The 24,440-nt window shown below is 42.5% G+C and overlaps 1 protein-coding gene across 1 annotated transcript; it reads right to left on the reverse strand.

The window, feature by feature from the left end:
- Positions 1-2,126: 2,126 nt before the first annotated feature.
- On the reverse strand, positions 2,127-16,018 carry NPTX2 (neuronal pentraxin 2). The gene is made up of 5 exons (XM_050966749.1): positions 15,469-16,018; positions 12,417-12,633; positions 6,776-7,020; positions 5,023-5,202; positions 2,127-2,851 (listed from the first exon to the last, which is right to left on the reverse strand). Exons 1-5 carry the CDS (start codon positions 15,928-15,930, stop codon positions 2,624-2,626), a joined length of 1,332 nt encoding a protein of 443 aa, XP_050822706.1. The 5' UTR covers positions 15,931-16,018; the 3' UTR covers positions 2,127-2,623.
- Between the last annotated feature and the right edge of the window lie 8,422 nt (positions 16,019-24,440).

Consider the following 24,440-nt stretch of genomic DNA (forward strand, 5'->3'; position numbering starts at 1 on the left):
TGTCAGAACTGCAATAGCAGTTCTACACCAGTTGAGGCTTCTCCTGTATAGAGAAGTGTGCCAATGTCCAGATCCTCCAACTTTAAATCTACTGTGTCTCTAAAAATTTGATGACCAGTTTGTGCATGGGGCACCAAATCATTTCATTCAGTTCTGATCCATGTAACTACTAGCTATAGATTTCAAAATTTGCTGCACATTATATACTCAGATTCTTTAGAATATACATGGAGACAGGAGGTTGAAATGTCAGGCATGGCACCTGTTTTAAGGCTTATATTGAAGGCTGCACAGTCCTGGGTGCTACAGGATAACATGCTGAGCCCTTCCTTCTGAGGTAGGTAACATTTGCTCCTGATTAGTTCACTCTCTCTCATGAGACTTTAAAAAGTGTCAGATCTTTTATGTCCTGTGAGGCCTCTCCCTTTTATAGGGGATTAGCCTACCGTCCTCAGCATACTGTGCAGCACACTCTTCACGCCTCATTTGCCACTTACTCTCTCAGGGTAAGGGTAGTATCTATGGCCACATGCTCCCCTGGCATTTACCTGCCTCTCCAGGGACAAAATAATTTCTGCTGGAGCTTGGCCTACCTGCCCTCTGGTGCGTCCATTGCTTTCCCCTCTGAAATCTTGCTGCAGTGTGGACTGGTACAACCACAGAAGGGTTGCGACTCGTGCTCAATATAAAGCAAATTACATGATAATTTATACCGTAAGTGCGGGGAAGGGGGGGAGGAAATGACACTCCTCCCTCCCCAAGCCTAGACAAGACCTCCTAGCCATGGATGGGAACATGGAGAGGGTGGGAGAAAGTGAATGCCAGTACTGATATTTAGGTCTGGCTTCCTGTGCCACAGTAGTGAAAGAAAGTGTCTTTTTACAAGGGACTTTACATGCCACCTGGGTGTGTAGTGTAATACACACTTCAGTCAGTGCAAGACTGGGGCTGTAGTTTGTATGTCATTCTGGAATAAAGGAAGTATATAATAGAAATATAAAACATTGGTCTTTTCAAGTTATGTCTAAAAAATATGAATAAAATCATAGAACTGTGAAGTGTCAGGTAGTACTTTGCAAGAATATAAAGGAAATGAACTGATTTTACAGTGCATTTTTTAATTAAAAATTAAGAATTTTTCCTTTAAGAACATACTACATATTAGTGGGATTATGTAACTTTATCCAACAAATGGAACTGTCACTATAGAGATTCTTACAATTCAAAACATGAAAAATAAAATATATGATATTTAACTTTATAAATTTCCTCTTTTAAAAATCACTTTTCTTTAAATCAATAAGAGAGTATTAACTCTTTTTCTGGTACAGTACATATGCTATCTGCAAGCCACAAACCAAAGAGTCACCAATACCAAGAAAATACAACTGTCTCCAGAGTATTGAGAAAGAATAAAAAGCATAATAAAATACACTTTATAAAGTCAGCTCAATGCTTACAGAAGTCAAGACGATTAACAAGAATTGAAAGCCAGCACATTAGTCATAGCACATAGGACCATAACAACACAGGAAGTGTCTGCAATAGAGACTTGTTGGAAAAATATATGATTCTTAGCAAATGGAAACTGAACTTTGGCACTTGCTTATAAAAAGGCCTTTCAGAGCAAAACAAAACTGAAATTCACTTAGAAACATTTTATATGTATTTAGAAAAGAAAAACAGATTAGAGTGATAGAATTCAGAGAGAAAAATGCAGCACACTCATCAACCTACATGGAATATGAGTATAGTTGTTCAACCATCACATTACTCATGGGAGCAGAAAGGGGCAGAGGGAACACAGACTGGTGGCCAGAACCTCAGCTGGAATAAATTGATGTGGCTCCATGAAATCAATGGAGCTATGCTGATTTACATCAGCTGAGTATCTAGCTCTGTCTCTGAATTTGGAGTGGAATAGCATTTGCATCATATTATAGTCTTTCATGACCTAAGAGAGGCAACAAGATGGGGAGGGTGGGGCTCATCTTTTATTGGACCAACTTCTGTTGGTAGAAGGTACAAACCTGTGAGCTACACAGAGCTCTTCTTCAGGTCTGGGGAAGGAAGCAGAGTGTTTAGGTCATGACACACCACAAGACAAGAATTCTAACTTGTCTAAATTGTAAAGCAGTTACCTTCCGTAATGCAGGTAGTGGCTATTCTGCTACTATCTGCAGGTCTCAGGTGTGTTGAATTAAGATGTGGCAAATGTAATATAAGGATTACCTCATTTCTTTAAAAAGGTTGTAAAAGAAAGTATTGAATAGAGGTGGGGGAAGATGCAATATCAAGATGTATGTTTTGCCTCTTACAAAGCACAAAGCTTTTTATCATATGGTATCAGGCAGGAGAAATTCTGCCACTCGATATAGGAAACATTTGCAGAAGATATTAGTGTACCAAGCAAGAACCAGATCCAAAGCCTATTGAACTCAATAGGTGTCTTTGGATCTGCCTTAAGACAACTGCTATTTGAGCCAACAGGTGCCTCTTTCATCTTCAGGATTCATGCCAAGAACTACCAACTTTATTATTTGGTGAGGAAATAAGTGTGACAGACCTTACAAGAAATTGTCCTAATAAAATGGGGGCACTTAAATAGAAAAAATGATTGTAGCTATAAATCTAGCAAACGCTCTTCACATGTCTCCACGGGCCATTTAGTTGCACCTCCAAATACATCAACATTGTTATCAACCCAGGGTATGATGTTTCCAGGCATGTTGGTAGAGCAGTTAGCAATATTCATGATATCTTCTGCTTTTAAGACCCTGTCCCATATATTGAACTGGCTCATCTCCCCAACAAAGGCTTGAGTTGCATCAAATCTTCCTCCAACCGTGTCCTTTATGCATATTAAAAAAAAGAATTAATTGAATAGGTTTTTCCATGTGCTTCTTTAAAATTAAAAAAGCCACCCACACTACCCACAATAGGAGAAATGCAAATGCAAAATGCTAGTCACCAAGATTTCTAAATGGGCTGTTATACTTTTCACTAAATATTCCTCTTTCAAAGATTCAGAAGCTCATGTCTCAAAGAATTGGAGTGTGGTATCACAAGAGTGCGAATGCCATTTCCAATAGCAAAAGGGCCACATTGTAAATCAGGAGCTACTCATGCTCACCTTTTGGAGCAAGGCATACATATGTGGCTTTGAAAAAAAAGTAAGAGCTGATTTAGGGACTAGATTTTGTTAACTTCAGTGATAACTGTGCATGTGTAAAGGGTGCTTTGAGCTCTGAAGCAATTATAGTAGTAAATATAACATGCCCCTGGACCAGTCATCTGCAGGGATTAAACCAGGACCTCTGGGTTTCAAAAGAAACAGTCTATTGCCTGTGTTACAGGACTAACACCATCACACTGGAGGTAATAGCAGTCTCACTCCTTAAATGGTCCAGCCACTAGGAAGAGGTGAAGAGCTACACTGACTTAGCATGACTATACAGCAAGTTGATTGTACAGATTGGAGCCAAGTATAGTATGAGCAGGCAGAGGGAAAGCTTCACAGAAGAGCTCTGATAGTTCTTTAATGCTGAACTTGCGCCTCTACTATGCAACGAATCTGACATGGTCAAGGAGCAATTCGGTTACAGCCAATAATTTCATTGAATCTCACTTCCCTTTCAATTCATAAGCAGATCACAAAAATCTGTCAATTTATTCCTTAGGTAATATTTGCAAATTTCATAGCGAGATACCTTGTTTTACAAAAAAGTTAGTAAAGGCCATTGCCAATATTCAAATATCACAATTTGCAGTGTGTTGGTTAGTTACATAAGTCACTGTACAGCTCAGGGGTCTCAAACATGTGGCCTGTGTAGTTATTTCCTGCAGCTGCCAAGCTCCCCTCACCTGCTGCCCTCCCACCCACCTAGTATGCCATGTTTCTGCTCCTCTGCCTACCTCCAGGTGCTCCCCACTGCTAAACAGCTTAGCGCTTTCCAGGAGGGAGGGGAAGGAGTGGGGAGCCGCGCGCTTGGGAGGAGGTAGATAAGAGGGGGGGGATTTGGTGAAAGGGGTTGGAATAAGGGTGGGAAGAAGAAGGGCAGGGCCTCATGGAAGGGGTGTAATGGCAGGGGGCTTTTGTACCTTCATATGAAAAGGTGTCAATGATGTGGCCCTTGGGCCAATGTACTAGTCCTCATGGGGCCCTCGTAATGATTTGAGTTGGAGATCCCTGGTATAGCTAGTGGTTGGATGACTTATGTCACTAGTCAAAGCATGACTGGAGAGCTGTAAATATTACAGAGAAGTGGCCTATTCTGCCCCTTTACGAAGGCATAGCATGTGCTTCAGCTTCCAGTGGGCTCACCTCTGGGCTGGGGCAGGAAGGGAACCTGGACACAAGCCACAAGCCTCTCCATTATGCCCTGTTGGGGCTTAGTGCTCAGTTGCACTAACAGTTGGATTCCTCTAGGCATTCGCAGAGAAACAGTGCCAATATTTTAGCCATGAAGAAGGGGGTGGAAAGAGAAGGAAGGGGCTCCCTGCACTCTCCCCCTAAAGAGGGCCAAATTGTGTCTGGCCCTAAAACTGGAGGCACAGTAACTACCATTTCAGGCAGCTGCCCATCACTATGTTCAGATGCATCATAACTGGACCAAATCAGCCTATTTCCATAGACTATCTAGTATCCATATAGCTACCAGCAATCAGTTTCAAAGGATTCCTATTCAAGCATTAGGTCAGATCACTGGCAAAAGTAACACAGACAATGCGTCCTATTTTAGCATTAAGTTAAGACTTGCAATAGGAAATATTTCATTATATATTAATGAAGATAAATACAGCATGGTAATAGGTACTGATTCCCCCAAACATCAGTTGCTTAATCATGCATCTCAGATGCTACACACGGAGAAAGGGGAATGGTATTTTATAACCGGACAATAGCAGTCCTATGAATTCCAAATTCCCTTTATTTATGAACAGTAGGTTTTTCTTTACTTTCTGCTTTTAGAGAAGGGTGGGAGATTTGGTTGTTTTTACTAGAAAAATTTCTCAACTCACCTGCTCCTGACCCAAAATCAGAATCCCTCCGGGTTTAATTGGGTGCCAAGGGGCTAAGTTTTCCCCAGTGCCAAGTTTCTCTCCATCCTGAAAAGCCTCCCACATTCCATCTCTAGTGGTCCACGTGACGCAGATATGATGCCATTTTCCATCACTAACGAACAGAGGAAGCTGGGCAACCTGCATGTAGATAACAATGAATGCTATACTGCAAATGGCTAAAAAGACAATCATCTCAATAAAAGGAGGAGTGGAAGTACATTCCTTGTACTGGAAATTCAGCGAGAAGGACATGTCTTCTGCTCCATCTATGGCTAAATACCACAGGTATGAGAGCCTGGGCTACCACTATTCCTGCTGATGCTGCATGTTAGTCCATAACATTTTGTTGTTGTTTAAATTCCTTCATGCTTAGCCCTAATCTTCCATTCAGTTTTCATGCTAGGATTGTCTGTCTTCAATCCTGGGGCTTGCCCGGGGCATTTGTAGAAAATACTGCTGCACTCTATTTGCTGAGAAAAATCTTGAGCCCTTCTTACTCTAGCTGTCTATGGAAACTTTACTATGGGCTTCAAAGGGCACAGGATTAGGCCCCTTTATCAGCATAATCCAACACTGAAGTCAATAGAAAGACTCACTGGCTTCAGTGGACTTTGGATCAACCCTTAGGGCAGGAGAATATTTTTAGCCTTACACAAGCAGTTAACAGCGTAGGGTAACAAGAACATTTTACTATTTGAGATAAGCAAGTTCTAATCTCCCTTCCCCCTCCCCCCCCACACGCCAAAATTGTATATATTTTTAATAAGCAATACTTAACTCACTGCATGACCATGAACCATTGAGTTGTACTGTAGGTATCTTAGCAACCCTATCACTACACTCCCAGGGTTTAGGTGTTTGAAACTTAAAAAACACACACAAAGAACAGTGCCTGATGCTAAGTTTTGATAAACTCCACTTCAGCCATTCAACAATCTAATATTTGCTCAGGTAAGTAGTGTAAGGACTTAATCTGAGGTGTACAAGTTCTAAATCAATTTCTTTTGACATCCAGCCCAAACTGGGGGTGGTGGGGAGATGTTCAGGATACTTAATTTTGAAACGTTGGGTTTTAGTATCTCTTCTTCTCAGGCCTGATTCTGCAGTGTGCTGAGCACCATTAGTGCATGTTTGACACTTTGTAGAAGAGGTCCCTGATAATTAAACTTCTTATAGACAAAGGTAACAGTTGGAAAAGTTTGACATAATTTGAAGATGATGTAATTAGAATTAATAATGTTGACATATGCCTTAGTCTTCGCTCTCAGGTTAATTTTATGCCAGGTTCAGTCTGATATATTAAATTCCTATTAATTTTAAAAGAATATCATTGGCTTGACTATAATCTTTTATACAGGCTCTAAACTGGTTTAACTTCAAAGAGGTTACTCCGGATTTAAAATGGTGTGAATGAGAGGAGACTCAGACCCAGGATACCTAAATGTTTCTAATTGTAATGTACAAGCATAGGTGAAGCATATCCATACCATATTGCTTATTCTCATGAACAAAAGCATCACCTAATTTTATTCAAAGCCATTCAATGAAAGTATATGCATTTTTTATTTTAAACTTTAGTGCCCTGATCTTGCTGCCATTGAAGTCAATGGAAAAAAGTTACTGGATATTTTTTAGAGTGCAGAATCAGGCCTTAACACATCTCCTTTTACCTGGGCTGTATATCATAGAAAGAAGAGTAGCTAGTTCTCACCTTGTCATTAATTAGCAATTCGATTGGATTATTGCCCCACTCTATCAGAACAATTTCGTTAGCCTGCCCAGGGACAGCGTAGGAGAATGGTGTTCCAATTCCAGGAGAAGCACTCGACCTCAGCCACAAGCACACAGTGAATGCATACAACTCTGGTAAGGTCTTCTTGATCTTCCCATATAAATAATTTGTGCGAAGAGGGAGACCGACTTTGAATTCATCTGGTGATTTAAATGCACTGCTTCCTATGGTTATAGAAAGAGAAAAAGCTTTACGTGTGCTTAAAATGTAAGTGTCTTAGCTAAAGCTGAACTCGTGTTCAGACATGTTATTTTCTAACTGACTGATTTAAGGAATTACATGCAAACTACATTCAAAGTACATTAAGGTTCCACAGACCTACATTAAGGTTGCACAATCTGCCCCCCCTTGTGTGTCTGTTATAATACAGTCTTTAATTATATGATCACATACTATTTTTCCATAGGATTCCTGCCTCATCCAGTGCACAGAATGGACAGTGCTCAATAAGCAGCTGTTCAATATTTTGAATTCTCCTTGTTGTCCAATGTGTGGCCTAGGCCTTATTACTCCCCATTATTCAAAGTCAGCTCCAAAAACTAAATTATTCCGCTCCCGCCACAGCCTTTTCTATGGCACTCACTACTGTAGTATCTGAGCGCTTCAAACATTTTATCTTTACAAACCCTCTGCAAGATGAGGTGGTATCATAATCTGTGCTTTTGGTCCTCATCTCTAAATGGAGATGAGGGAAGTATTCACTAGGTCTGGGAAACCAGTTTGAAATGACTAGGTCCAGATATCTCAGAGTACATGGTTTCCAATCAGGCCTACTAGTTCCATTCTGTGGGAAGCTGAATCTTTTTAAAAAAAACAAAAAACCATCCTGAACTGGAATTAAAAGTTTGAAGCTTACTGCAGAATGAAAATTCACAAAAATTGGCACCATCAAGACACTCCTCTTTGATAATGTTAGTTTATTTCATCTTTTATTGTATAATTATTAAAATTCATATAATATAATGTATATTAATGTAATAGAAGAGAAAACAAAATTGACATTGAATTATTTCAACTATTTCCTGTTGAAAGTTTCATCAAAATCAACATATTACTACAATACATTTTGATTTTGACTAAATGGCATTGTCCAGTGGAGAATTAAAAATGTTTGATGAGTTCTAATACTTTGCATTATATAGCACGTTAAAAGCCTAGCTCCCATTGCCTTCAGTTACAGCCATGAGTGCAATTCTGCTAATTAGACCCCAGGGTCCAGTTGGGCACTCAGACAAAGGAGGAAAACAATTCATGACACCCTCTGAAGTGTGGTTCGACTTGCTCAGTATCACATATGTAGGAAGCAGGAATCGAATCCAGTTCTCCAGGGCAATATACAATTGCCTTATCCATGAGACTCTTTATTCTTCCTAAAGTCCTCTGCTTTATTTACTCACACCTTCCAATTTCTGCAACAGCCTCCGTCACTACACAACCCCAGTTCATCCCCAGAGAAAGTCTAGTCTGTGCACTGAACAAGGAAAGGATCATGTGGAAACAATATGTGAGCATGCAATTTAAGACTGTATCCTAGCACATTATGCACAAGGGGGCCAAATTAGGGTTGCCTGTGCAATCTTAATTCTGGTATTTCCTAACATGTGTGCTTGACTTCTAACATGGGTTTTTGTAATTTCCTAGGTTTTTAAAAAAGCAAACTGGAATAAAACTCAGAAGTGCTACTACCTGGCATCATAATCAGGGAACTTTTAGATCCACCACACAGACCTCTGCCACTTGTACTAACAGAGTAACTGATAGCAATAGTAGGAACTATCTGTGATGTGGACCAGCACTGGAGAGGGTTGAGACACACTTTGCTGGAGCACTTCAGATATTTGCTGCCAGCAGAGGAATGGTGAGACTCGGAATGTTGGGTTCCATTCCAGGCTCTGGAGGGGTGGGGGGTGCTCTAGTGGTCACAGACTCTTCTGTGCCTTTCCCCCAGAAGCTTGATCCCCTCCCCTGTCCTACCCTTCCCCACCTGTGGCTCATTCTCCTTGCCTACCATTCCCAGTCTCCATTACTCAAGATTTTCATCTCAGCCCTAATCTTCTTGTCCAGGCAGTCCTAGGTCTCAGTCACACACACACTTGCTTCCTCACCCCACACTTAGTGCTAGTCTCCTTGCCCAGCCTAGTTCCCCCCCTCCCAATTCCTCTTCTGAGCTCTCCTCCCAGGCCCAGGCTCCCTCTTCAGGTTCCTCATCCAATCTCAGTCTTCCCCCTATCCATAATCCTCCACAGCTTCTTACCGTCTCTTGGCCAGCCAATCCCAGTTCACATACGCACACAAGAAGGAGCTGGGGATATTTCCCCTGCCCTCTTCCCTTGTTCCTTCCAGTTCCCTGACACATTGGTTCTCAGTCCCAGTCTCCTTGTCCAGCCAGACTCAGTCTGTGTCATAGAATCATAGACTATCAGGGTTGGAAGGGACCTCAGGAGGTCATCTAGTCCAACTCCCTGCTCAAAGCAGGATGAATTCCCAACTAAATCATCCCAGCCCAGGGCTCTGTCAAGCCTGACCTTAAAAATCTCTAAGGAAGGAGATTCCACCACTTCCCTAGGTAACCCATTCCAGTGCTTCACCACTCTGCAAGTGAAAAAGTTTTTCCTAATATCCAACCTAAACCTCCCCCACTGCAACTTGAGACCATTACTACTTGTTCTGTCATCAGGTACCACTGAGAACAGTCTAGATCCATCCTCTTTGGAACCCCCTTTCAGGTAGTTGAGAGCAGCTATCAAATCCCCCTCATTCTTCTCTTCTGTTCCCCCACCCTCAGTTCTTGTTCTGCTTCACACCATTTCTCACTGCCTCCTAGTCCCACTCTTGATCCAACCAGTCCTGGTTTCTTTCCCCACTGCATGCAGATCCACCTTCCCCTTGCTAGCAGCCAGGCAAAGGTGGAAAGGTCACCAATAGCACAGGAGAGATAGGCCCCCTGCTCTAGGTTCCAGTGCCTGGCCCCAGCCATGCCCAGGGCAGCTTGGAGCAATGATTACAGGGAAAGTCCAGCTTCACCCCTGTAGCTATGGGCTGGAGGGAGCATGCTCAGTTTGTCTCAGAGGATAGTGCATGCACAGCCTGGTCAGCAGGTGCGCCAAGGCTCAAGCATGCTCAGTGAGGATGGTATCTTCAAAAAAAAAAAATGTAACTGCTACAAATCAAAGAATTCTCCACTAAACATGTGCAAACTGATTTTTCAAAGATGTATAACTTGGCCAGATTTTCAGGGGGATATCAAACAGCACATCTTTGACAAAGGCCATGCTCCTGACAGATTTCAAGCCCCTTCTCCAAAGCATGGGGAACTAAAGTTAGAATTTAACATGGCCAAATCACTGTATTTTCCCCTACCCTTGATCTTTGAATTTTTTTTTTTATTTTTTTTTTTTTAAGAGAACTTTGGCCAAAGCCATTCAGGAAGACCTGGAAAATTGCAAACCCCAAACAGTTGTTGTTTGGCAAAGCCAAAAGCCACTAAAAACAGGGTCTTATCCAGGGGAGTGTCAGGCAGCCTTTCATATAGGCGGTGCTACCAGCCCTCACTATAATAACTAACAAAGAAACAGACATTTGCAACTGTAAGGGTAGGTGCTAGGTTACATACACATGGTTAGAGACAGTGGCTTTCAGTCTAACTAAATGTTCCCTGGTGCTTTTTAACATAGCACTATGTTAAAATGCCCTAAGGAGCCTTTGGTGTGCACCAGCAGGGTCTATACAGGCCAATTAATGAGCCACACAGTGTGCTTTAGAAATCACACCCCAGAGTGCTCATTACCTCATCAGGTAGGCAAGTCCTTGGAGACCATAGTCATCTAACATCTCCATACCAAAATCAGGTGTCAGAACTCTTCCATAGCCTACTACTATCCTTTACAAAAGATATTTTTTTGCCAGGACAAATGTAAGGTCCAGTGAGAGCTTATGGCACTGTGGATGGCTGAGTCTATTGCCCAGAAAGATTACAAACAGATCAGCATTTGAAATGAAATTATTAATACTTGGCACTTGTACTGCTTCTTTCATTACAACATCCCATAGGGCTTCACAGACATTAATGGGCTGAATTTCTCAACAGTCTCAAGAATTAAACATAGCAAGTATTATCCTCCACTTTACAGAAGGAGAAAAGTGAGGCACAGGAAAAACTAAGTGAGTTGCCTCAAAATTGCAGAGAAAAGCAACAATGCCAGGATAAGAACCCACATCTCCCAATTCCTGGCCCCAAACACTTCAACTCCTTAGAAATCTTTGGAGATCAGCTTTTTAAAAAAGCTCTCAGCTGTTTTTAGTCCCCCAGAGAGTTATAAGCACTGGAAATTGACTCTTACTTCTCTCTCGGAAGACTGTGTCCTACAGGGACACACTATTTCTGGCCCAATATTACAAGTGTCAGCGAGTTTGCAATTCAAGGCACTTTTATAGTCATAATCTTCATCAAAAAGATTCAAGAGAAACTTGTTAATTTGGAAGAGTTCATTGCTCCAAGTCTATTGCATCTCAGACATTTTCACTGCAGCTGAGACTTAGCTTTGATATTGGGAAACTGTTAAGCTGACCAGACATCTCTTTTTGCACATTCTTTTTAAAATGAAAAGAATATGCCCAGCACTAAACAAATGGATCCATTAGTCTGTAGTTTAAAATTCATGAGATGTGTATGTTTGCACGTTTCTGAAAGTATACCCACTGCAATTTGTTTTTAAGCGGACAGCCCATTCATCCAAGCAAGTCCTTGTTCAAATCTGCTGTTTTTATAACCATTATTTAAGGATAATCTAATGCTATGCTTTTCTCTCTGTAGGTATATTGTCCCTGCAGACAGTTTCATTTTGTAGTTCATTGCCACATGCATTTGTAAGTTAAATAAATGGACTCTACTCACACATGCAGTTCCCCAGTAATAATTAATCTAAACATCTGATTAAATGATTAGGATTAAGTGTCTCCCAGTGGCACCATTGTAATCCACTGTAAAACCTGAAGGTTGCACATTTGGGATAGGACACATGCTTCAAGGTCTGCTGAATCTCAGAGGCAATATTCACCACTAAGGAAAACCAAAAAGTTTTGTCTCAATGGTGTAGTCAACAAAAAAGTGGAGAAGGTCTACTGGTTGCAGATCTAGAGGATGAAGTTAGCTGCACCAGCCTATGCCAATAGGCAACTTGTGTTTACTAATTTTATCTGCACTGAAAGTTGTGAGCTAACAGTGTCAAAAGCACTTCTTAGGAGAATTGCCTTCCCCCACCCCTTCTCCACTTACATGGCCCCCATATCTATAGATTTCTTAGCATAGAACAAATTTTAAGGGAACACACCTAGTATTTTTCCAGTTTAGAGATGAGAAACTGTATGGACAAAGTCACTTGTCCAATAAGTCTGTGACAGAGGCAGGAATTGAACCCAGATCTCCAAATACATAGTCCAGTCCCTCAGCACAAGATCATGCTCTGTCTCTTAAGAGGTACAGTTCTAGTACTGCAGCAGAAGAGGAGGAAAACTAAACAGCAACATGCAGGGAAGGCTTTAAATTCTGTTTCTAAATTACCTTTTTCTAATTCAGAAACTCTTTCCAGCAATGCACTCAGGGCTGTTTCTGTCTTTTGCCGATGGGCTGAAGTTTCATTATGAAGCAGGGATTTCTCATCCTCAAGTTCAGCCACTTTGCTTAAAAGTTGGCGCTCTAGATCTCCAAGCCTCCTTTGAAGCATCTCTCGAAGCTCATTAGGAAGGGCTGCATATGACACATTGGCTCGAAGTTGGTGCTTCAAGGAAAAAGAAGAGATTTTATGCCATATCTGAAAAAGCAAAACTTGTGAAATGTGGGTCTGCTCACGACCAAAGAAGAAAGCAGTTTTCAAACCCAGAACACTAAGCTCTCCTGAAAAGTATAATAGAAATGCTAAAAAGCAACATCATGTTCAAACCTTTCATCAGGCTAACAAAAGAAACATTCATTTCTTTAATACCAATGTATTTGTTTAATGCTTCCCTTGTTTCATATCACTGAAAGTTCAATAAATACGTTCAAGAAGCCAAGTTTGATGTATTTCAAATAGCTACATGTTGCACATTTAAAAAACAATCAATTCAACTAATTAAAAGTGACATTAACCAGACACTAAACCGGAGTTAATTAAACCAAGAAAATGTTTTGATTACTTTAAAAATCAAAATAGACATTCTGGGTATTTTAATTTGGTAAATAGTGAACGATTTACCAACGAACAAGAGTTCAGATATTTCATCAAATCAACTCCAAAAGTGACCCATTATGAAAATTTGTTTAAGTGGGATAGCCTTTATCCCAAATGACACTGGTTTACTTAAATTACAGCTAAAAACCAAGTTTTATCGTCTACAGGCATTTTATTGCCAAAGCTTTCCTTTCCCTCCCCCATCAAAATTATAATGCTATCATGAGGTGCTTCAATAAATATCATAATATGAGACTGAACGTTACACTGAACAGGAAAAGCTGTCCTTGAGAAGCAGCCCTTTTAAAAATTGTATTTAATTTGTACTGAATATTCTCTTCCAAAGAGAAGAGGAGAACAAAAGAGAATAAAAGCAAAGAAATGGAAAGGGAGGGTAAAGAAAGGAAGAAATAGGGCAGAGGAGAGAGAAGAAGGACATCTCAGTTTTCATCTGCTAGGAATTAATCAAGGATTTCTAAAAAGTCAGACCAAATCTTTTCAGATTTACCTGAGGTCCATCTTTTCTGAAGGATTACCTGCTCTCTAGCTGCCAGGTCAGCCGAGTCACTGTGCCAAGCTTCTATCCCTGGAAGCAATTTGCTCACCCTCCAAGCAATTCAAGAGGTTTGGCTACAAACACTGCTCTAGAGAACCAAGCTTTCCATGAATTGGAGAGTAAGCCATCTGGTGTGTTACTTCCCAGAACTGTGTTTTGGGATCAAATTTTTAATGAGGTATCCATTACTATATCAATCCTGCCTACTTCTAGCCAAATGGATCATATTCTGGGACAGTCCCATAAATGTTAGTGTGACTCCAGAAGACCCTCATCTCCAGCAGCAGACAAGGCCCAAGCACTGTAACCTATGAGGACGTGCTTTGAAAAAAAGGTTAAAAACCTCTACTACAGGTCTCATCTTACACTGGGGTTACGTTCCGCAGTCAGCATGTAAAGTGAAAATCATGTATAGTCAAAATTATATTGAGTGTAATGGCAGGCGGAATCACCCGCACTACAGAAACAATATTTAAATGGTTATTTCTCTTTCATTTTTGCCGACTGTGTAAAGCTGAAATCGCACATGTTAAATGCACCTAAGATGCGACAGACCTGTATTGATCTATTATTAAAACTGATTCAACAGCCATTCTGGTTAAACACTAGCTAGTAATAATTGACTAGATATAAACTTAAAACATTTTAAGCCCTCTTGGGAATCACATATATCAGAATGGGGTCAGGGAGACTATATCTAGAATTCTGCTACGGTCGGGGGAGAGGGGGGCGCTAACCAACACTGCGTGGAAAAAAAAAAAAAGTTTCCATCCTAGCAAACATTGTCACAAGTGTTGTCTAACTGTGAGCCTGATCCAAAGCTTACTGAAGTCAATGAGAGCCCTCACACTGATTTCAGTGGGCTTTGGATCAGCATTTGTATTTGTACAGTTTTTTGAATGACTCGCTTTCACTCTAGACCAGCTCTCACTAAAGCATGCCGTTGTCTTTATGACCCACACTTCACAACTTTCTCAAGGACCTTGCTGTTTTGTTCAGCACCCTATGCCAAGGTCATATGGTGGCTTTGGTCAGACATGTCAGCATCACATTCCAAGCCCTGAGCAGGCAACTTCTCATCACTAGCAGAGATTTTGAAATATTAAAAAACAGATACTAAGCTCATAACAGCAGGAAAATAAAACCCACAAATCTCTTCCCATTCATTTGAAGGGCAGGGACATATTAAGAAGGATACTCTGTTATCCATTAACCAAAACAGCAAACAAATCAATTCTCTGCAGCCTCTCTTGCTGGGTCACTTGTGTTTCCCCCCCCCCTTTAAATATATAAGGAATTCATTAACAGTTGAACATGCACCCAGCACAAGGGTGTGCACCACAGATTGCCTGTCTAAAGCACCCATTTATTCAGAAATTACAGTACCTACACCCAGTTCTCTTCTCAAACCTCCCCTCCTATGCCTCAAAGGAAACGTGGGCCCTAGCTCTCACTACACTATGGCATATCCCTAGAGTCACCCCTAAGAAAGAGAGGTAGGAGATTATATCGCTGGCTGACCCAGAAGCTGACAAAACAAAGGCTCCTGGCGGGCCCCAGCTGCTGGATGAACCATCTGTAGCTGCTGGGAAGCCATGCCTGTTCCCTTCAGTCTGTGACTGGGAGGAACTTCCTCAGATGCCCTCCTGAAAGAGACCCGTGTATTTTCAGTGACAGACATCAGCCCTCAGCCCCCCCAAGGCTACTCGTTACAGCCTGGCGCCTGCAGCTGCCGTGGACGTGGCACCTCGGATTAAAAGTGCTGTACAGACATACACAGCAACAGCCGCCCTGTTTGCAGCACCAGGGACAGCTCCCCATCCAGCCGGTCTCTGAACATCTCCTACCTCCAGGTTCTCCAGCCGGTCCTTCAGCGTCTGCATGGTCCGGCTCAGCTGGTCGATGACCCGAGTGGGGTCCCGGGGCAGGTCCCCCATGGTGTCTTTGCCTTTGGGCAACTCTTTTCTCCACCCTCCAGGCCCGGGCTTGCCGTCGGGGCCGGGGGAGTTTTCGCAGCGGCTCAGCTTGCTGGTCAGCTCCCGGATGGTCTCCCGCTGGTTGCCGATGGTCTCCTTCTGCTGCAGGATGGTCTCCCGCAGCTGCAGCACGGTGGCTTTCAGCTCCTCCTCGGAAGGGAGGGCGCCCCCCTGCATGGGGACCGGGGGTAGCGGGCAGCCCGAGGGGGCAGCGTCCAGCGGCAGGGAGGTGCACACGAAACGGCTCCCCGAGGGGCTCTCCTGGCCCCTCACTCCCCGCCAGCTGGCCCCGGAGGCGAGGGAGAACAGCAGCCCAGCCAGGAGAGCCAGCATGCCGGCTCACGGAGCCCCGAGGGCAACGGGGAACGAGCCCTTAACGCTGCTAGGAAGGGGATGGGGAGATTGCTTGGGGGACCGTGGTGCGGCTGGGACAAGGGACCCGGCGCTGCCCACTCCCGATTGGCGGCCCCGGACAGCTCGGAGCAGAGCCCGCTCCAGTAGCTACGCCGCCCTAGCTGCTGCGCTCGGCTCCGGCTCGCGGGTTTTTAAAGGCAGGGCGGTGGGGGAGCGGGCGGCGGGCGCTGGGTGCGGCGGGCGCTGGTTGGTTGGGGCCCGGGCTGACGCCACGCGGTCCCCAGCGCACTGAGGCGCTGGAGTGGGTGTGGGAGGCCAGGGAGACTTCCCATTGGCTGCTCGTCAGGACGGGGAGACGCGTGAGCCAGTTCAGCCGGGCCCCAGGCAAGTCAGGGGGGAGCCTCGCCGCCTGAGTCATTAGCCCGCGGCCGGGGACACGCAGGCGGCACAGCTGACGGTAGTTCGGGGGGCGAGTTGCGGTGATGAGTACCGGACGGCGTGGGGGCTGGCAGAGCCTCAGCTGGATCCATGCTGGACTCTACAGCAATAACCTGCTGGGGAAAAGACAGCCACATGGTGAAAGCACCGGATCCACAACTGGGTTCTTGTCCTGTCTCCAAGTCACTGTCTCGATCTGCCTCAGTTTACCATTGCTACCATGGACATCCTGCTACTTCCCTACTTTATGCCATCTATCTGGTGGGGGTAAATTACTGAGGCCACAATTTTGATTTAGGGTTGCTCAGCCTTTGATTTTTGATTTTTGGTTTTTCAGAAGTGCTAAAAGGCTCATAACCCCCGAGGAGGTGGTAGGTATTCAGTGCTAAAGCCTGTGTTGAGATATTCCAAATAGAAAGACACTATAACTTTGAAGTGATACTGCCCCTTTCTCCAGTCAATTTTGTGTTGTGTTTGTGTTCAGTGCAGTGCATTTTCAGACAGAACTGAATTCAAGCATGCAACTACTTGCATTTCAGTGTGTGTAGGCATCAGCTATCTACTCCCCATCCTCAGTTCAGGACTATCGATCACCCACTGCCTAGGGAGGCATTTCTTAAGTATCTCTTCTTCAAGGTGGAAGGAAACCTTAGGACCCAATTCAGAAAAGCACTTACTTAAGATAATCCCATTCAGGAAAGCATTGGCTTCAGTAGGACATGCTTAAGTGCCCTTCCTGAATTGGGAGTCTCTCCTGAATCAATGTCTTAGGCCTGATCCAAAGTCCATAAAAACTAAGGGCTGGTCTACACTAGCGGAGGGGACCGATCTAAGATACGCAACTTCAGCTACGTGAATAACGTAGCTGAAGTCGAAGTATCTTAGATCGAGTTACCTACCGTCCTCACGGCGCGGGATCGACGTCCGCGGCTCCCCCTGTCAACTCCGCTACCGCCGTTCGCATTGGTGGAGTTCCGGAGTTGACAGGATGGTATTCGGGGATCAATATATCGTGTCTATATGAGACGCAATATATTGATCCCCGAGAAATCAATTGCTACCCTCCGATACGGCCAGTAGTGAAGACGTATCCTAAGTCTTTCCCCTGACTTCAGTGGGCTTCAGATCAGGTATTTCATACAGAATATTAAGATTTCTGAGGCAATGGCTCTCAACCTTTCCACAGTACTGTACCCCTTTCAGGAATCTGATTTGTGTTGTGTACCCCAAGTTTCATCTCACTTGAAAACTACTTGTTTCCAAAATTAGACATAAAAATACAAAATTGTCACAGCACACTATTACTGAAATATTGCTTACTTTCTCCTTTTTACCATATAATTATAAAAGAAATCAATTGGAATATGAATACTGTACTTACATTTCAGTGTATAGTATACAAAGCAGGATAAACAAATCACTATATGAAATTTTCATTTGTACTGGCTTCACTAGTGCTTTTTATGTAGCCTGCTGTAAAACGAGGCAAATATATAGATCAGTTGATGTAACCCCCGGAACACATCTGCATACCCCCAGGGATACACATACCCCTGGTTGAGAACCACTGTTTTAGTCAATAATGTCATATTGTCAGACTAGATAAAGAGTAATTGGTTAATGTCCGTATTATACTTTGAAGATGTAAACTATTAAGGAGTATTCATTTTATATTCATTTATTTAAATGCATGAATATAAAAATACATACTAAGGATCTGAAGGATGTTTGTGAGGTACTATGCATCTGTAAGTGCAATGGCACAGGACAGAGGAATGTTTGGTATTTCAGTGAGCTTTAAGTTGGCATCACAACACAGACACAACATTCACAACCATTGCAGTGCATTATACCAGATACACACTTATTTGCCCCTTATTTTTAAGGAATACTGTTCAAGAGCAATAAGTCTTGTTATCTCTAATACTTTGTATAAATAGATTTGACAGTTCTATGACAAAGCCAGCAAACAAAAATTTATTTTGGCAAAGAATTTCATTAACGTTAAATGAAATTATTATGAGGATATAAAACTGAATGCACATACAATTGATTGGACAGCCTGCTTATTATATTAATTCTGTGATGTGCAAGGATGGTGCTTCATAACTATATCCAAGTGATGTAGATTGCATTTAATTCTTTTATGATTTAGCAAGATCAAGTTGAATAATTTCTGAGCAATTTAAATAAGTAGATATCTCATGCAAAGAGAAATAGGATACAATATCCTTAAAATAATTGATTCAGAAGTCTCTAGAAAAAATCATGTTAAATGAAATTCAGACAATCAAAGAAATATCTCAAATATAATTAGCTGAAATGTTAAATTTTTCCTATTATTTGACTATTAAGTTCCAATTGCAGCTTTAATGAATATTTATCCAAGACCAAAATTGCCACATTTCATCTGAATGTGTTGTCCAAAATTTAAGTCTGCTATCATTATCAAATGGCAATCTCAAGTCAGAGCATTTTTCACCATGGCCCTAATCTGGCTGCCATTGAAGTGAATGGCAAAACTCCCATTGACTTCATAGATGCAGGAACAGATCCAACACCCAGCAGCAAATTTTGCAGTTTGAACATAGCTCTTTAAATTAGTGTTTCATTTTATTTGTTCAAAACTGACTAGCCATTTATGCCTTAAAATGAGATTGTCTGTGGAAAAAAAGTGTATCATATTAGGTAGCAGAGCTATCTTAACATTTATGGTCCTTTCACAACATACACAATCTATCCTCCTACAGTTGCTTATGCAGCTTGACAGGTGCGTACTGTTCACATTATTTTGTCCTTGAAATTGGAAACAGCTTCATCTTTGAAATGTTAAGAAAAGAAAGAGGGAATTTATCTGATTTGCAGAAGACCATGAATTTCAACCATAGGAAATGGTCCTGCAAATGCACCATAAACAGTAGTTGCATTGGTTTTAATGGACCATTCTCTTTAGTGAGAACTTGAAGGACTGGGTACAGAGATTCTCAGTTTATACAGAAATAAAGCATGATAGCAAAGTCTTATATCCATAGAATTTCTCATTCTCCCATCTGGGAACAGGGACTAGCTATCCACTTCATTCTCTGAATATCCTTTCCATCTACAAACCCAAGAAGTATCATCTGAAAAACAACTACAACATTCAGTACATTCACAAGACTGTGGAACCCTGTTGGAGATCATCAGCCTGAAGAGAGAAAACAATGTTGTACAATGATGGAGAATGAACAGTCCACACCCAAAGGGGGCCCCAAGGATCATCTATAACCCTTTTTTATCCTTCCCTGAATGCCCTCCAAAAACAAAGTTCTTCCAGAGATGTCACGTGTGTGACCCACCTACCAGTAGGAGGTGGCCAGCAATTCTGGACAGTGGTATTAAGCTGTCTTGTGGTGCCTTCCTATTGAACTTTAAGTTAGTTTCTCTTATATGTTGAATTATACCAAGCTAAATTTATCCCTGATTTCACAGAATATCAGGGTTGGAAGAGACCTCAGGAGGTCATCTAGTCCAACCTCCTGCTCAAAGGAGGACTAATCCCCAGACAGATTTTTGCCCCAGACAGGGGCAGCTCTAGCCATTTTGCCGCCCCAAGCACGGCGGCACACCGCGGGGGGCACTCTGCCTCTCGCCAGTCCCGCGGACCTCCTGCAGGCATGCCTTTGGATGCTCCACCAGAACCGCGGGACCAGTGGACCCTCCTCAGGGATGCCTGCGGGAGATCCATCAGAGCCCTGCCGCCCTCCCTGCAACCGGCAGAGCAACCCCCACCTGGCATGCCGCCCCAAGCATGCGCTTGGCATGCTAGGGTCTGGAGCCGGCTCTAGCCCCAGATCCCTAAGTGGCCCCCTCAAGGATTGAGCTCACAACTTTGGGTTTAGCAGACCAATGCTCAAACCACTTAGCTATCCTTCCCTTCACGCTGAGCTAGCCCTCCCCCCCCAACCCACGAGTTAAGGGGAGATACACCACAGATGATTTTGGCCCATAAATGCTGTTATGACTTTAATAACTTTATCACAATGTTAGCACTGACATTTGCAAGCAATTTGGGGGTGGGAGGGAGGAGGAGGGAAGACGTACAAGAACGTTTTCACTAAAATAATATTAAAATGATCTAACTGGGCAAAATTTTTAAACTTGGGTGCCTAATGGAAGATGACTGTATATTTAGATGCCTATTTTTTAAAATATTTACATCAATACTTAGCACTTTTATTGATAAAGTATTTTACATTTTCAAAGCCATGTACAAACATCAAATAATTAATCATTGCAAATCTCCTGTGGTTCTGTTATAGATAAATATTATCCTCATTTTGCAGATGGTGAAACTGAGAAAGAGATTTTTATGCCTGAATACAGGTTATTCTACCTGGCTCTGTAACACAAGGTAAGAATGTACCTCTAACATGCATACTGTAAAGCAATTTCATTTTTAAAATATTTAAATATAAAATAAAAGACATTGTCACAGAACAAAAAATAACATTTGTTTACAGTAAACAGTGTAACTAATAAATGTTTGATAATGCCTAGGTACTGTGAAAGATCTTTAGTTCTGTTTTATTAATGTGTGAATTGCTAGAGTTTTTAGAATGTGTTATGGAGTTTCAAGAAGTGTGCATGAACAACGATATGATTGTATCTGACTTCTGAATGAAGTCCAGAAGAATTGCTTGCTGTTATTAACCAAGTCAGGAATTCCTCTAGCAATATCTTATTTGACTGAGAATTACATTAGTCAAAGCTAACCAGGGTCATCCTTAAGTCATGCAACAAAGATATGATTCTGAGCTTATTTATTCAAGGAGAAAGTTTGCAGGATTTATCTAAGTAACATCCAAAAGTTCAGATGCTTGTTCAAAATATCCCTTTTTTCTGGGGACATAGACTCTCATGCTGTCCTGGTTTGGACTGGGATCGGAATAAGCATTTAGATATTATGATGATGAGGGCCATATAAGTACCCTGAAATCATCATGTCATTCATCTGTATCTTTTTTGACCAGCTAAAGTAAAGAAGTGTAGCAATACATACACAATTTACCAAACTTTTTCACTCTGAAAGTAAGTTTGAGTTTGACTAAATCTGAGCTTTGTAGGATAGGTACAGGTTTCTTTTTTACAACTGGTTCCTCACTCCTTAATAGGAATGCTGGTGGTACTTTATGGAATGACTTCATTGCAACTAATGATAGGCCAACTTTTCAAATTTCAGATCCAGATTTTGAATCCCAGCTCTGAAGATGACAGGTGTTTGCATCCAGGGTTATGCTTGACTCATGACAGGGATAGAGATAGCAATACTGAATCCTCCTAAAAGTCCAGCAGTGTTTGGATGTAGGGGTTTGTTTCCAGTTCTTCTTTAATTGTAACTGGATTTTGGCACAGAGATAATCGCTCATCAGGCAGGTTGGGATATAATACCACCAACAGTAGTAAGCACTGCATGTCTGACTTCCAGAGTACTGTACAGTATATGGCAGTAGATTGGTTATGAGAACAAAAGCATTGTCCCATATTACAGAACTGTACTGTATCTTTCATTTTGACAGGCAAGGTCAATAAGATAGCAAAGAATCCTAACAGAGAGAAAATGAGAAATGGCAGATACCATGCTCCATGAATGCAAGCATGGAGGGAGGCAGGGTGAAGGCAGAGAGGGAGTCTAGTAATAGTCATATTCTTCCATTAATGTTATCCATATTTCTGTTTTGCATTTCAGTACTAAAATAACCCCATATCTTCTAGATTCCAAGGCCTTAAGTGAGATAAATATGTATTAAATGCACTACTTGCAACTACAGTGGTTGTTTTGATGTTTAAGAGCACATAAATCTTCATTTTGAGTCACTAATATACATCAATTGTTTATTGGCGTGGAAACAAGCAAAACCAAACAGAGATAATCTGCTGCCTTTGCTGCCGATTTGTAATTAGATGATAAGGCTTAAGAAAGTTCAATAGTTAATCACTGGAGTTGTTTTATTAAGGACAGTTGAGAGGAAAAATATTTTTCTGCTCTTAAATGAGAGGTACAGGTGTTCATACCACAATGGCTATATGTTTCACCACCGGATAAGTGTTGTCTGGGGAAGCAGAAATTACTATTTCAGTCAAAATTATTCTAAAACTTCTTGACCCTAAAGACTGTCTCACAGTCTAACTTCTCTGCAGCCCACCGAATGGCTTCTTAATTTTTTATTTAACTTTGACATTTCTCCTGCCTTCAAAAGGGCTTTATTCTCTTCAGATACAGGACAGCATTTGCATTCTGGCTGCTATCATTCTTTATCTTTGATACACAATTTAAAATATCTAGGACCAGAACTTTAACAAGTTTTTAAAATGCTGTTGGACTCTAAAAAGAATTAGGATGGTTTTGTGGTTATGGTATTGGACTCAGATTCAGGAGCTGTGGCTGCAACTCCTCGTTCTTGCATTGATTCCCTGTGTGACCCTGGGCAAGTCACTAAAGGTAACATTTTCAAAATGAGCATTTTCAAAGGTGATTTAGGCACTTAGAAGTCTAAGTCCAATTGCCTTTCAATGAGATTTAGGTCCACATTTTTAAAGGTATTTAAGCATTGCTGAGCTCAGTACTGCAAGGCCTAAGTCCCATTTTCAAAAGTGATTTAGGTACTTACGGTGTGTCTACACTGCAGTTAAAAATCTCTGGATGTCTCGTGCCAGTTGACTCAGGCTTACGGTGCTAGAAGCCCTGTGAGATCGGAGGGCTGGAATAGAGCAGCCCTACCTGAAGCTCCTGCAGTAGGCACCTCAGTTTTCCCTTCCAGATTCATCAGTAACCGCACAACAACTCTCTTGCCTTAATGATGCCCTTCACTGGGGCCTGTTAATTACCAAAATGTAGATCAAATAATCCCCAACAAGAAGTCCCCACCATAGTCCATTTCCCACAGCCCACCAGTTAGGCACTGCTCTTCTTACACTAGAACAGACCTTATTGAGAACTCTGCTCTTCTCTGCAGACACTCACAGCAGCCTCACTGCTGGGAGTCCTTCCATACCATACTCTGATGTCTTCCACTACACCTACGCTCCTGTTTGCTCCTCTTCTGTACCTCTGCCAGGACAGACACTCCAGCCATTCCAGCTAGAGAGGAACTCCAATCTTCTCAGCAGAAACTCCCACAGCCTCTCTTCTGGAAGATCATCCTCACAAGGGGAGCATCCCTCAGTCCCCCTGGCCTTCTCCCTATTCCCCTCATTCCAACTCTCCCGTGTGGAGGTGTTCATGGGTAAGCCCCTAGGCTGTTCCCCTGCTTTCTGCCTTTTTTGACCCATGGCTTTGGCTCTCCAGCTTAGATGTCAGCAAGGAACGCCCTCTGCTGCTCTCTGGCCTTCAGCCCTCTAGACCTGGCCCTCTGGCTCAGGGAAGTCAGCCAACAAGCCCCTCTTGCTGCTCTTTGGTCTTCAGCCTTCTTCTAGGAACCAACCACAGCTTCCTTCCAGGGCTTTCCACCATTCCTCTGGTCTCTGGCAGCTCTCACCTGTCCTGACTGCCTATGCTCTAAAGGTAACCCTCTCTCACCAGGTGCCTCTCTCTTGATGGCCCAGATCCTTGTTTTAAGCCCTGTTGGGAGGCAGCTGATGATCACTGGTGCACTGACCCTGCTTCCTCTTAGGATACATCCACACAGGGAGTGGGAGCCCATGGCAGCGAGTCTGAGGGGCTAGATTGATAGACTCACGCTCATGGGGCTCACACTCCAGCAATAAAAATAGCTGTGCAGACTGTGAAGCTTAGGGTCCAAAGCCTATGGAGGTGGAGGCTTCAAAGCCTGAGCGCCAACCCAAGGCGCAAAGTCTACATAGCTATTTTTAGAGCCATAGCCTGAGCCTGTTGACCCGGCCTGTGAGACTCATTGCCACGGGCTGCCACTAGCTAGGAAGATGTACCCTTAAAGGGCCAGTGTCATCCTGTGACAAAACCCTTTGTCTGTCTTGCCTATTTAAATTGTAAACCCTCCTAGGCAGGGATTATCTCTTACTATATATTTGTACATCACCTAGCATAATGGGAC

This window comes from Gopherus flavomarginatus, chromosome 9 (genome assembly GCF_025201925.1).
Source record: "Gopherus flavomarginatus isolate rGopFla2 chromosome 9, rGopFla2.mat.asm, whole genome shotgun sequence".
NCBI classification, from domain to species: domain Eukaryota; kingdom Metazoa; phylum Chordata; order Testudines; family Testudinidae; genus Gopherus; species Gopherus flavomarginatus.

Coding starts and splice junctions, on each gene's coding strand:
- NPTX2 (XM_050966749.1), bottom strand. CDS start 15,930: ATGCTGGCTCTCCTGGCTGGGCTGCTGTTCTCCCTCGCCTCCGGGGCC. Junction 7,021..12,416: donor AGTTTCTGAATTAGAAAAAG/GTAATTTAGAAA, acceptor CTATAACCATAG/GAAGCAGTGCATTTAAATCA. Junction 5,203..6,775: donor AATTGCTAATTAATGACAAG/GTGAGAACTAGC, acceptor ATCTACATGCAG/GTTGCCCAGCTTCCTCTGTT.